Genomic DNA, 15032 nt, shown 5'->3' on the forward strand with positions numbered 1-15032 from the left:
ACATGAATTAGTCAATGTAGCTAATTTACAAGTGGTCTTGTATGTTAAAATGAGGTTGAATTATGTTATTGAGTCTTGCTAGACAGGTGGTGAACTACCGCAAGAGCAGCTGAAACTGAACATGTGAGTGTAGCTTTAAATATGAACTAATAATTACAGCTTTCTAGAAGTAAACTCATAAGTTTAGCTATATAGAATTGACCTTACAGATGTTGCAGAAGAAGCACAACGCAAAACGAAGAGTCTAAAAACTTGTACCTTTCATAAACAATACCAACCTCTGAAGCCAGGCAGTAGAAAGTAACATGTTGTAATGTTGTAAGGGGCTATCTCCGGTAGAGAATGGAGCCATAACACAAGAAAGGGTATAGGCTAATGCATATTCATCTCGAAGCACCTCTGTAAGATGTGAACCTACACCTAGAAATTAAAAAACAAAGCAACAGTTTGTTAATACCACCAAATACAACAAGACAAAGTGAAGACTGCTGATTCATGAAAAGAATACTTCATCTACAGGTCTAGAATCTCACAAATTTTTTTGCCTTCAAATGACCTTTGACCTCCACCAAAAGCAATAATATGATCCTTAAATTTGATATGGTACATCTACAAACCAAATATGAGATCTGTCCAAGGTTCCTTCTTGCGATATCATGTTGACAAGGTTTCAAAATTTGACCTCTGATGACCCCAAATGACCTTTAACCTACACCAAAAACAATAGGCTTCTTGTACTCTGTGTGGTACTTCTAACACTTAATGTGAGGTCTGCCCAAGGTTTCCTTCTTAAGATATCATGTTTACCAGGTTTACACTATTTGACACCTGGTACCCCCAAATGACCTTTGACCTCCACCAAAAACTATAGTCTTCTTGTACTTTGATGTGGTTCATATACATATTAAATATGTCAGTCTGCCCAAGCTTCCCTTCTTGAGATATCTTGTTGACAAGGTTTTCACAGTTTGACCCCTGGTGACCCCAAATGACCTTTGACCTCCACAAAAAACATTAAAATTCTTGTACTCAATGTGATATTTTCTTTACACCAAATATCAAATTGGTCCTACCTTCCCTTCTTCATATATTATGATTATAAGCTGGGCTTTACAAACGCACACACCCACATACAGAACACACCACACATCATGAATGCAAAGGTTACAATTATCATCGACACCAAAAACTATGTAGGAAACTTAAATACTGATAGGCTGCTAGAAGACCTGGCAACCCCACCCTCCCAAGATGAGACTTTAAACTAAAAAAAAAGAAACCTTCCCAGTGGCTGGGCTGGGCCTGTGTTCCAAGACAATCTGTGTAGTGGTATGTCTTTTTATCAGTACTTTCTATCTGCACAATTGATTGACGGACCAATAAATATGCCAACTGAGCTATGATTAGGGGTGAGATAAATGTAAATTGTTGTAATTGCAGGTATTTATATACTGCAGATAATTAAAAACTGATCGGAATCTTTGGCAGTCCCCAACCACAAGGGAGGATTGACAATTATCAAATAAATTTTAAAAAAACTTCAAAGGGGCAGGTTCTTTAATTCCAGTTGGCTGAAACTATCTGCAGAAAAGGGTTAGTTATACAGGCTTCTGGAAAATATTTTTATCTTGGTGAGATAGAAATTATAATCAACACCTGAGATTAAGTGGGGTCTCTATATGAGTGACACGCGTTGCTCTATATTTACTTATATTGTAGCTGTATATTAACAAGTGGCATGTTTAGCCAAAAGCAAAAGTAACTATCTGTTCAATAAAATGAGGTTTCAGTTTATCAATTCAGCAAATCATTGGTTAAAATGAGACCAGAATATACCTGATCCTGTCCCACCAGCTAGGCTGTGCATCATGATAAAACCACTAAAGGCATCACATTTCTCTGTCTGTCTTCGAATCACTTCCAAGCTTTCCTCAAGAAGAGAATTTCTCTGCTGGTGGTTTGTACCAAAGTATCCTGTCATGCAAACAAACACATCAAAGTCAAATTAAAGTCACCCACTAAACTACACAGTAAGTGCAACTGCTTTCTACGTAGTTTCTACAGTACAGAAGAAATGAGCCAAAATTTTAACCACATTTATATCAATTAATGGACAGTACTAACCTCTACACACCATATAAAAAACCAAACATACATAAACGTTTCAAAGTTTACATGAAAAGATCGAATCAACCCTGATTTGGTTCATACTGTAATTGGCGGCCATCTGCTATGGATAATAATAAGTAATATTTATATAGCGCATAATCAGCAAAGCTGCTCAAAATGCTTTACAAATTTCAAACCTAAAAACAAATAGTAACAAAATCCAAAATATTAAATAAACAGAACCAATAAGGCAAACAATGTAAAAGCAACAATATCAAAAACACGATACTAAAAAATGCAAAAAAAAAATTAAATTAAATTAAATTTAAAAAAATAAATTAAAAAATTAAAATTAAAAAAAGCCCAAAGCGCAATAGTCCAAAACAAATTCAGAAGCAAGTAAATAGTAAATGTGCAATCACTATTAACAATGGATAAATAAACATCAAAGAAATCATACCCCTGTATATCAAGTATGTAGACAGAGCACATAGTCATCACCCCCTCTTTAACATGCCTGGACATCCATTATTTATATCTTACTATTAGTTAAAGGATACATGTAGTAACTGATCCTAATTTGCACATGTATGAATGTTTGTATTTATATTAGAAGCATACAAAATGAGTGCACACTTTTCTATATGTACCTCTCTTCAGCAGGCAGTGCTGTCCCATCAACAATCTATGATAAATTAAAAGATATAAACACAACAAGTTTCCATAGTCTTTATTTGTTCCCTAATCTCTATATATCATCAAGAGAGAATATATTCTACTCACCCAGGGCCCAGTTACTACCACATCCCTGCTTGGTACTAATGATGTTAGATTCTTGAAAATGCAATCTAACAACAAAGAAAACATAAAATAAGTTCATATTAGAGACAATATTTTCTGTTTGGTTGTCAAGCTATTGTCCTCCAAATAATTTCAAAAGCACAGATCAAAAATCATATCTTTTCCAGTTTACATTGTGTCCTGCCGTTGTTCATTTTACTTTATTTTACTTAAAATTATTATTGTCAGTGACAGGTGAGACAGCTTTGCCAGCTCAATTTAGCTATTCTTAATGTAGCTATTCTGGCAACAAGAAACAAAAGTTTCAGAGTATTTAATTGTAACATACAGTAGTGTAAATATTCAATTTGAATTGCATCTTGTTAGAATTCCATAAAGATGTTTATGTGTTTTAAATAAATGGTAAATATGGTATCCAGGGCAACAAGAACCACAATTTTCAGACAGATTGCATTTCATCTTTATGGATTCCAGAATGGTATACATTTAGGAATAGAAGTGCATGTGGCAATTCATACAATAATACAATTATAAATTTACATCAATTAGTATTACCCACATCTGTTTTGATGAAATGAATATTGATATAATATTGAATATTTGAGAATGAATGCATATGTTAATAAACAGGATACTATCTAGATAAGTATGTTAATAGATACTACAGCATGTAGATGGATACTTAGGACAGATGTCAATATAAGACCCACTTTTTGAGGGTAGTATTACTGTGTAGAATGACTATGTGTGTATTGTAGACAGCAGAATCCTATTTTAATAATTAGTCCAGCTATTGGCTATATAGTAACCTATAAAATAAGTAAAGAACTTTGTTTAGAGGCCAACGCCACCATTATCAATATCACCTTTGAAGAAACTCTCTCCTGCCAGACATCGTAATATTTGGAGGAAACCAGAGGTGTTTTAATTGCAATTTTACTTAAAGGAACTGTTGCCAACTATTTCATTATTTCTTTTTGCCGGATGGGAACATTAATACATTTACTTAACATTATACTGTGCGGAGACAGAACCCCCCCCCCCCCCCCTCAGCCAGCACCAACAATCACCTCCTTGAAGGAAGCAGAGACCAAGAAACATACTCAGCTTACTATTTACACAGAACTATGTTTGTTACTTATTCTAAGTTTTCTCATTGGAGATGCCCCAATGGTAAGGCAATTATTTCCAAATTTTTATCTGATATTGAAGACATTTCATGGTAAGTTTAGCCCTAATTGTCTGATATTGAAGACCTTTAATGGTAAGTTTAGCCCTAAAAGCCCCTAATTAATTAAATTATTATTACTGACTGTTATTGTATTATTATTATCTGACTTTAGAACCCTGCACTCTGTTGTCAAGTGTTATTTATTTTGTCTCTGTGTCTCCTAGATAAAGCTCAGAAGGGCTCATACTCCCTGAGCATGAAGTTTCAAGATTATTAAAAATCCAGTATAAGTACATGAAAGTACATATTTATAAATATATTTATAAATTAGGATTTCTAAATACTAAAGATTAGACTATCAAGAACCCTCGGTGGTGGATTTCCCAATACACATAGTAGTGGCACCAGCAGAGGGACTGACAATTCTACAGCAGAATAAGTTTCTCTAAAATTGTTTGGCATACATTATTTTTCAAAACTTAGGCAAATCAATAAATTTCTATGAAGAATATAAAAATACAGAACCCTGTGCCTAAAGGTACACTGGAAGCAACTAATTTTATGTAAGTGATACCACAAGGAAAATATATTCTAATATCTTAGGAAAAGCCCATTGGCCATTTCAGCAAACTACTTGTAGCAAAAAAATAAGTCTTGCACAAAACTCTCACAATCAATGAAACTCACCCTCCCACCTCATCACTTGGCTGGAAATAAAAACTTAATTTTGTACCAACAGTTATAATTTGCTCTGCAGTGTGTGTAATCAAATCATTTGCCTAACACTGCATAGCTGGAGTAGGATGCTGTTAAATGCTCACCTTTTCTTATTGACTGCTAGACTTCTAACCACCTTAGGTTCGCTGTCTACTAAGATTGCATTACGTTTACCATTTGCAGATTCCCAAAGTCTTCTGCATAAAAATTTTTAAATTGAAGAGTGAAACATAAGAAATTCAAGATCATGCAAATTTCAACATGTGCACCTTGATGCTTTACATTAAGCTTGGATGTGATTACTATATACAGTAGGTGTGTTTGATGTTAACCTGAATAAACCAAGAGAATGAGCAGAACAATCAGCAAAGCCTGACGAGAGGGTGTATTGGGACAGGATGGGGGGGGGGGGGTGGGGATACCACCTCAGGATTTCTGTTCAAATAGGGGGTTGGGTAATTATGTAATATAGGATAATTTAATTCTCATTTTCATAATTAAGGAAAATGAAGACCTCAAAAAAAGGGGACCACTTTACCAGCAATGTAATTGTCCCTTGGTAGAAACCTGGCTCTCAATACCACTGCCATTAGTAACTGCTCACCAAATTGAAACAAAATGAAAATGGCTACTTGCATTGGTTCTTTGCTTCCATCTAACAGCTCAAACAGGGCACTCCCAACTTGATTGCCACATTGTCCGACAAATATTGGTACACAAGACATCACTGGAATAACATTCTTGCACACACAACTTTAAAACTAAGTTGGAAGCAGAGAAAGTTATGCCTATTTGCCAAATATTAATTCTCCACTGTAGGTAATAATAAAGAAATAGAGAAAACTATATAATTAACATGACTCCATTGTGAAACATTTGCACAAAGCCTTAGCCATAAAAGGTAGTTTCTTGTGAAAATCTTTAATATAACTTAGTCCCTGTGAAATACAAGGATAAATGCCTGGGGAAAAAAGAAAACCAAAACTAAAAGAGAAATAAAGGAGATAAGACTTAGTTGAAAGAACAGAGTAATCAAACTTAAATATGTAGAGGATGATCACTTTTATATAGTACTTTCTACTGTTGTTATCAACATACTGAAAGTGTAAGGGATATCAACGCTGCAGTCTGCATGTAATGCTCATGCCGTATAATCTTGTGGTATCATTCTCTTCCACTAGGAGAAAAGTATGGTAAAGTAAGTGTAGCCTATCTGAAGCATAATCTGCAAGGCTTAATCTCTCTAGCTTACCTGTAAAAAAATAACTTTGGTGGTTTGCACAAAGGAAACAAATTTCATTACACAACTTTGTTGGGAAGCAAACTCTCCATCTCTACAAGATCAAAACACTAATGTAACTGGTGCCTTTACAATAAGGTGACCATATTTTTTCCAGGATATCCAGGGATGTGATATTGCTATTGACCCCCCACCCCTCCTCCCATGTTGATATCAAGGTTTAGTACCTACATTGTACCTTTAAAGGGAAAGGTGGAATTTTGATGATGACTCAGTGTTTGGCAAGTTCTGTTTCAATGGCGATGCTCAATGCCCAAGTTTGCAGCATGTCACTTAGAATCAACTATTTTAGATAAATAGCCACAGCCAAACCATAGGTATATGGAAGCATTCATCACTTTATACAACATGATGCTTTCTTGTGAAAGTATGGCCTGGACAGGCTATAAAGTTATACAATGATCTGATTGCAGTTATCTGTGAACCAAGAATAAAATTTACATTGTAAACAATCACTGCTTAGGTTAAGTTGTCTGCTCTACAAACATGTGGCCAAACATGTAAAATTGAAATAATATGTGGCCGGATTTCAAATCTGTGTATATCCGCATGACAACACATAAAATCTTGGGACATTTCCAGGGAAGCTTTCAATCCAGGGACAGTAAGTGAAATCCGGAGATTGTACCAGAAATCAGGGACATCTGGTCACCATATTTTACTGCTAATTTAGCCGTGCTATTCTTAAATTCTCCTGTTAAGTGACATACCATTTATTACAAGTACTAGAACTGAAGGTCTGTTTTAACTTCTAACGTTACTCTACTAGTCATAGTAACTACAGGGTTTCAGTTATTCTCCGCACATGGTACTTTCCGCTGATTACCGCTGATTACTTTCCGCTGAAAAATTTCTTGTACGGAAAGGAATGGCCATTCCCACTTACATGTACACTACAGTTTTCTTTCAATTTAGGATACCAAATTCAGGATGATGAAACTAACATGAGAAAGTATCAAAGAAAGTTGATAAGCATGGTTAGACTGAGTTCACTTCAGGAAAGATAAGCTGCTTATAATTTACTGGAGGCATGGGTGTATGTAATTAAGGATTACGTAAAGAAGTAAAAGGTGGTGGCGGTTGAAGTAAACGAATTTTATCAAAAGAATACAACAGGTTAATGAGAAAATATCACCAAAAATGTTCCCTTAAGTATGAAACTTTGAAAGGATGAAACGTAAATTGTTACGACAGCTCACCTTTTTCACCTCATGCCATATCGAAAACTACCACCAAATAAGGTGGCGCTGTTTAACTAAATAATTAATGCCGCCACTGGACTAAATAATCATTCCTCTTCCGAACCTAAGCTATCCTAATAATAATGTAGTCTCGGAGCTAAATTCTATCCTGCTACAGTCAACTTCTATCTTCTCTGTCCACCTAAGTCATTTCAATGTGCCTAATCAGTTCAGTAAGCCATTCTGCTCCTCCAAAATAAAAACCGGTATTTTTACATCGACAAAACGTTCGAATTTCTGCTGATAAATTTGTTGTGCGGAAAGCACCGTCTTGTGTCAGCAGAAAGTACTGTGTGTGAAGAATAAGGGTACCCATACTAGAGCACTTGGCCTAATAGGTCAGGTTAATTACTCCAGTCCTATGCCTGAGTGAGCATGGAGCAATGATATAACCTAGCCTTTCAACTTCAAGTTGGCAGTAGGAGCACAGGGGTTCCCAACGTTTGTAACACAGTAGTAAGGCATAGGGATAACTTTAGTAAAATACCAGCTTAGGCTTATATCAATGATTAATGACTAGCCTAGGAGACTTACATTTAACGTTACGCCTAAGCTAGGCCTAGTATTAGTAGTAGTAGTAAAACTAGTACTACTGCAGTAGGACAGAAGTTTTACCTTTTTTGCCAGGTCGCACACGCAAGGGTTCAACATCAACTGTTAACTTGGAATTGTGGCAGTTCCCACGTCCATTTATTTAATTTATTTGTACATTTATTTATTTAATTGTATGTCACAAACTTAGCCTACAACTGATATTAGGTTTCCAACGATTGGAACAGGTGCCTACTTAGTACTTATCACTTCCTTTAAAGTTTCGCGCTACTGGTATTGTGTAAACCTAGTCGCGGTTGACACTTACATTTACGTACATGTGTCTTTGCTCTATCCGTTTCCTTGGAAACTAAACCAAAACGAGTCTGCACATTTCTCAAAAAGCGTAAGAGTACACCTTGCCTACTGTGGCGCACTGAACTAAAAATAAAATAAAGTTATTTTAGTTCAGTGCTGTGGCCTTGAACTGATTGTGGCCATGAAATCAAACAGACAATTGTCTCGAAAACGCCCACAAGTAAAATCTCAAAATTTAGGGACATCGAACTCTTCCAAGTTCACGTTTTAATTACCTACCTTTTGATCTACTGTATTTGTTCGCAGTCTAAGGTCCTTAAGGACATGAACATAAACTTTGAACAAATGAGCTGCATGGGGTTTCAAAAACACCAACAATTTAAAGGCTCTTTGGCCAGGACATAATATTTCGTGCCCCGTAAATTGGGAAGATTTTGTACACTTGGGGCTCGCACAAATTGTGGCATATGTCGCCTCCCACCCCCACCTCACACCTTTGTGTCCCAGCCTGACAACAGGTTAACCATAACACAGTTAGAATTATGTACGTCCACCTGAAATAAGAACCATTGGCGGGTAAAGTTCATATAAAGCCTACTGAAATTTCAACCTTCCCTTTCTGTTTTTTTTTTCTTGGCATGTTTATATTATATATCAATCATCAATATTAGCCTAATTGTTTATGGTGCTTCCATGGTGGACTCTTGATAGTGATTTAAAGCATCTTGGAAATTTGCTGGTGAAAATTACACAACGAGAGCTACACATTGCAGGTTGAGAGATACCATACTAAAAGGTTCACCGCTCTACCTCTAAATTTGTTTCTTTCGTTTGACACGCTGATGCTACCGGTTATGTTATCACACTATGTATCACACTATAGCATGCTGATATATAAGACCACAGCCGAAATATCTTATTTTCTGGAGCCGCGACACACAGTGGATTGAGTGGTTTCCTTATGCCACAGCGGAAGTAATATAAGTAAAGAGCCATACTTTAAGGTTTATTCCTTGCAAGAAATATGCTTTGTTTTTACCATTTCTCCCGTTTTGAATAGTTTGTTTGTTTATTTATGTTTTTATGCTAAAAGCATTTATTAACCATCCTAGATTGGTCTCACGTTGAATATTAATTTACGGAGTGTTTCGTAAATCAGTAAACTAGTTTGTCACGTCATAGAAACTCGAGCATCGACCAGCATATATAAATGGCAAAATGTTTCGATTCTTCCACGAATCTTTTCACAGCACACATAGTTAACTCGGTTATGTAAACGGAAACACCCGGATCATCACATTAACCTCTTTGTGTCAAGCTTTCGGGGTGTTGGAAACACGCGGGAACAAGATAAGTTCATGAAAACACCTCGTCAACACCAGGACCATAAGCAACATATTTTGAAATGCTTCTAAGAGTGTTTCAACGATGCGGAGTTTTAAACCGTCATACCACGTCCATCTTAAAAAGGAGACAAAGTGAATTTACAGTTTGTCGAGACGATGAGAAGAAAATTGACGTCATGAGAAGACTTATACAGGAGAGATCAACTGACAAGGTAACACAAAAGGATATTGAAGATTTGTTGAAGAGAATTTAATGGAGAAATTCAGATTAAATTATAATTATATTTTATGTTCTATTGCAATTCAGTTATATTGCACGTTTGTAAAGACACCGGTATTACCCAACCTTTATTTCCATTATGAATAGCGAACCTTTTATCGAAACAATGCACGTTATGAATAACGAACCTTATGAACAATGACCCTTATGAATAGCGGACCTTATGAATATCGGGCAGACCCCCCCCCCCCCACATAATGTACCGCTGTTATCGACTAAACTAGGAGCGTGACAGAGCTTTTTTTGCCAGCCAGAATAAGTTTTAGGTAATGCAAGAAACAAATTAGCTTCGCAACAAACAGAAAGCATCAGCAGACACTAAGAAACACGATACTGCAAGGTGACCCCAACATTTAGACAGGTTATATAGAACTTAATGTTTTATTAGTGTGTTATTGTGTATGACGTATGTGTATAGCTGAAATTTCACTTTCCGCCACTTATAGGTGTCCTTTAATATTTTACAGCATACAGCTGGCAACGACGCCTTTTACGTCATGGATTTAGGGTATTTTGTTAAATCAGTAATGGAATGGAAACGACTGTTGCCTCGAGTCTACCCTTATTACGCGGTTAAGGCCAACCCTGACCCCGTTTTACTGCAATTCATGACGAAATTGAAATTTGGCTACGATTGCGCCAGTATGGTATGTTGTTTCTTATTTTATAACACCCGCCCACCACCTCTCCATTTCATGTTTTTGTTAGTATTGAGTGTTACCTCAGCTCAAGAAAAGAATTAATTTTTTATATATCTTTCTTTGTATAGATTTCCTCAAACTATGATAGGAAACGTCTTTTGTCTCTTGCAGCAAACATGACCACCAAATTAAATAATATTTAAAAAAGGAACAGAATACAATTATAATAATATAAATAGAATATAAAATAAAAATTCCACGGTTATCGTGAAGTGGTATGAGTTCACACAGGCCTACGTCTTGGGAGCGTCAGTAAAGGTTCGTGTGCATGCATGATCTATTAACGTACGTATACGTTTATCCTCGTAAGAGTACATTGTGACAACGTAACATGACTATAGTCAGTAGACGTATCGAGGATAAAAAAGGTAACACCAACATTACGAAGGAAGTACGTGAAGGTGTGCTAGGAATACTATGTGGGTGGATATTTAGGACAGCTTGACCATCCCCCTCTATTTATTATTTGTACAATGTGAGATGACAAGTGTCATAATTCAACACGTAGAAAGCAATTGCAAGTTAAACCTTACCTACCACATTGCAGTTTATGGAACGACTTTACTGGTTTTTCCTTGTATATTTTGTCTGTATGTTTATTTTGTTTTGTTTGTTTGTTGTTTGCATCAGAATGAGATAAAGATGATAACGGGCAAGGGAAACCCCCCTACAAGGATTATCTATGCAAACACCCGTAAACAACCCTCCCATTTGAGATATGCAGAGTCAGTCGGGGTAAAGTATACCACTGTTGACGACGAAGATGAACTTCACAAGATAAAGCAAAACACCCCAAATATGAGGTAAGAATATGCAAGTATAAAGCGGGTCAATCGAACGATGTTAGCTTCCATATATTACCGCAACCGGCCTACTAAGTTACAAACCCAGTGTTCGTCCACAACATGTATGCAAGTTCCTTATCTAATAACCGCGCCCGTATGCAAGTTCCCTATCTAATATGGTTCAACGTCTCTCTATTGGATGAAACAGTCATATTACGGCGCGCCGCCTCTCTCTCTTGAAAATATCTGCATTCTCTGCAGGATTTGTAGATCCTTCATAACAACCTCAATGAAACTACTTAAAGGTGAAAAGGTGTAACCAGTTGTAAAAAATACTAATGTAAACCATGAAAAAGTTTTCTTTCTTTTATGCGTACTACATGTTACTGTACGGTTATTTTTAAGGTTTTATTGCAAACGGGAAAATGGGAAAATCTATTTTATCAAAATGGTCTCAGAATATTTTCATTTTCATTTTCTACAGGCTTTTACTACGGTTATCTACGTTAAACTTTTCCGCATCTCTCTCAGAGGGAATGTGTAAAAAGTTTGGTTGTTCGCAACAAGAGGCTTACAACTTGCTAAAAACGGCCAGAGAGTTGGGACTGACGGTGAATGGTGTCAGGTAAAGCACCCAAAATATTAAATATATGTATTTGTATGTATAAAATGCGTAATATTGCATATCAGCGTTGAACTTACATTATAGTTATCATATAATGTTCGTTCCCGTCATCCATGAGTACTTCATGCATATATTATCTTCCTTCATTTACATATATAAATTCTTCCAGTTTAGTTTATAACCTGTTTAATTCTCTCCACAGTTTTCATGTAGGTTCTGGTTGCAGCGATCCTCATGCATTTTCAAAAGCTCTACAACTCGCAAAAGAAGTATTTATGAACGGGGCTGAACTAGGTTACAATATGAATATATTGGACATTGGTGGTGGATTCGCTTCTGAAACAACTAACAATTATGGAGTTGTTGCGTTTTCGTTGGTATGTAGTTTTGTTATATCATTGTGTATGTATGACGAGCAAAGTGGGAAAGTCACCAACCCCCCCCCACCTCTCTCTCTCCCATCCTTCCATTCCCCACCACCTCCAGAAAGAGAGGTTCAAGGACACAAGATGCGTGAATGTGACCCCACACCCCGTGCTAACTGATATGCCCTCCGGAGTAAGTGAACTGAACCAACGTTTTAATTCGGAACAGCAGTCTTTAAAGTGGGGCAGTATTTATTTTATTAATGCCATCTTAACCTTTATTTTCTTTTGACAGATGGCTGACGTCATCAGAAAAGCTTTGGATGAATACTTTCCTGAAGATAATGCTGTGCAGATTATCGCAGAGCCAGGAGCCTACTTTATGATGCCATCAACCGATTTGGTCACAAATATCATTGGAACAAAAAATAACATTGGTAAACAATCCTTCGGCTTTCAAGAACATGAAGATGGACCGGAAATCGAATACTTTATTAATGATGGAAATCAGAGCTCTCTGTTTGTTTACAACTTAGAACCGGATCTTATACCGGTGGCAAAGGTATATATGCTTCATGATTCAAAAAAGCGACTGTGAAAACATTTCGCGACGCTGCATAACTTTTCAATTTGAAGCTGCTCGGCCTTTTGGCTAAGATCATGTGCTGTATCTATTCACTAACCAAGGTCGTGATCACATGGTCAGTCTCGATGCAAAGGGACCTTGGATGAGAGCACTAAAATGAATTGCTCAATATAATATTGTTTCCTTTTGGTAAAAGTTAACTCTTTATGTAATGCACACATATCAAGTTGAGACTATATAGAGCATTCAGTTTGAAATGAGAAATGCTACTTCTCAACTTGATAATGAAAATATAACCCTTCCATTTGTTCAATTTAAACTGTAATTAATTAAGACTGTTTTACATGAGTTTGTAACATCGTTACGACTGTCAGCAAGGAAAATACTCCCTATATGGAGAGTTATTATAAATCAACTTTATACAACTAAAATGTGTTAGATCATTATGAACACAATAGTTTCATCATGAGCATTTATCGTATGTGGCATATTTAATTTGCTGGTAAGTAACGAGGTTTACGATATAAAATTCCTTATGCGAGACCTAGTTACTAAACTTTGCTGGTACGAGGACGGTACTGAGCATAGGCGTAGGAGCCCAGTTTGATTGGGGGGGGGGGGGGGCTGATAACGACTTAGTCGAAAAATATAACCAACATTTTTCGCGTTCAACATGTTAATGTACATATCACATAGGCATGCATAGGTTATTACATCGCATGCCAATTAAATACAATCATTAACCTTGTTATCACCCTTCCATATTGGTTAGAAGTTGTGGGCAAGTAATGATAATAATAATATATATATAAGTTTAACCATTGAAAAACACACTGGTGAATTACCGAATATATAGGTGCTGGTGCAATTCAAATCACCAGGCATTTCATTCACCGAAAATTCCTTCAAACAGTTGTTTTTGCTTTCAGTAGGTGCCCGAAAAATTCTCAGCATATTGCCCGAATTTTCGCAAACATGTTTGGTTGAGGACTGCAGCCCCCCCCCCCCCCGCCTCCTACGCCTATGGTACTGAGTGAGAATGGGGTTGATAAACTAATATTACGAGACTTATATGATCGAAACCGTCACATCTTTAGAAGAGATATAGGATCATGGGCGGCGATCATAGGTGAGGGGGACGTGTCCCCCCCAATATTTTAGGCTCCGCTTTGATAGTAATTCGCGAATAGTAATATATATATATATATACAAAATATCACGAAGCGCTCAAACAATTTGGGGGATGAAGTTGCTTGCCCCCCCCCCCCCAATATTTGAAACAAATCACCGCCCCTCTATAGGATCACTCCAAATACATGTTTCTCACCCTTTTTTACAGCCAGTTTCAAAAGATTATTTTGATGCGCCAACATTTAAATGTAAAATTTGGGGTCAAACATGTGATGAAGACGTCATTATGGAGGAATGTCAACTACCCAAAATGAAAACCGGCGATTGGATACATTTTACAGGTGAAGACTATATAATTACATTTAGAAAAAAGACATATGATGGGGTGCAAACTGATTTCATTTATTATTGATCTGGATAGATTGGCTAACTTATCAACGACAAACATAAGTTTATGCTTGCTCCTCAGTATATTATATCGACAAGAACCTTTCATAACAGCATTTCAAAGGTATATGTGTGTATGGGGGTAGGGGGGTTCAAATTTCCTTCGACTGATTCGGTAAGGGCCTGAACCTGTATGGAAGAACTAGAAGCAAATCAAGGTTTTTATAAAAGTAGTGGTGCTTCTCTGTGGTCAGCAACCCGACTTCGATGTAGGGTGTCTGGGGGTCCTCTCACATAAGGAAAATTAGACGCCCAATAATACATTCCGAAGCATACTATAGATTATAAATTAGGTCTACATATAAGTAGCTAGTCTAAACGCAAGATTTGTGGTAATAAATAATTTTCTGGTTTTTAATTTTTCCCGGCTAAATGCAATAAATTCCTCGATTGAACCATTTTACCCGACTGACGATGGGATGTGTCCATTTGATACATTAATTATTGAAATATTTTCTTATTTTCTTTTCATATAAAGATAAGGGGTCATACTCGTCTGTATATTGCACAAATTTCAATGGTTTCACAAATAGACCAACATGCCGCTATATTTCCAAGTCTATGCTGTAAGTGGTTAT

At 36.5% G+C, this 15032-nt stretch overlaps 2 protein-coding genes across 13 annotated transcripts in view; one reads left to right on the forward strand and one right to left on the reverse strand.

Annotated features, from left to right (window-relative positions):
- The window catches only part of LOC139965002 (tubulin delta chain-like), a 30066-nt gene that overhangs the window by 12271 nt on the left and 2763 nt on the right, over nt 1–15032 (reverse strand). Inside the window, exons 1-7 of one of the 4 annotated variants that reach the window (XM_071967142.1) lie at nt 7955–8159; nt 6277–6515; nt 5435–5611; nt 4903–4995; nt 2893–2957; nt 1837–1974; nt 279–420 (exon numbers count right to left, since the gene is read on the reverse strand). In XM_071967142.1, coding sequence (XP_071823243.1) covers nt 279–420; nt 1837–1974; nt 2893–2957; nt 4903–4995; nt 5435–5523 — 527 coding nt within the window. In that variant the 5' untranslated portion in view covers nt 5524–5611; nt 6277–6515; nt 7955–8159. Of the gene's footprint in view, nt 1–278; nt 421–1836; nt 1975–2892; nt 2958–4902; nt 4996–5434; nt 5612–6276; nt 6516–7954; nt 8161–15032 lie in introns of those variants that run through there. The other 3 variants (XR_011792154.1, XM_071967140.1, XM_071967141.1) reach the window with 3 other exon arrangements.
- LOC139965001 (ornithine decarboxylase-like) overlaps nt 1–15032 on the forward strand; it is a 33678-nt gene that overhangs the window by 11200 nt on the left and 7446 nt on the right. For 7 of the 9 annotated variants that reach the window (XR_011792148.1, XR_011792150.1, XR_011792147.1 and 4 more), the window contains 8 exons: nt 9439–9746; nt 10282–10461; nt 11146–11318; nt 11785–11925; nt 12128–12302; nt 12586–12852; nt 14216–14348; nt 14933–15020. Coding sequence is in view for 2 of the 9 variants with exons in the window: in XM_071967138.1 (XP_071823239.1) it covers nt 9594–9746; nt 10282–10461; nt 11146–11318; nt 11785–11925; nt 12128–12302; nt 12586–12852; nt 14216–14348; nt 14933–15020 (1310 nt within the window). In the remaining 7 variants the exon portion in view is untranslated. The remainder of the gene's footprint in view (nt 1–9438; nt 9747–10281; nt 10462–11145; nt 11319–11784; nt 11926–12127; nt 12303–12585; nt 12853–14215; nt 14349–14932; nt 15021–15032) is intronic. The other 2 variants (XR_011792153.1, XM_071967139.1) reach the window with 1 other exon arrangement.

The sequence above is a fragment of the Apostichopus japonicus genome, chromosome 23 (assembly GCF_037975245.1).
Source record: "Apostichopus japonicus isolate 1M-3 chromosome 23, ASM3797524v1, whole genome shotgun sequence".
Taxonomy (NCBI): Eukaryota; Metazoa; Echinodermata; class Holothuroidea; order Aspidochirotida; family Stichopodidae; genus Apostichopus; species Apostichopus japonicus.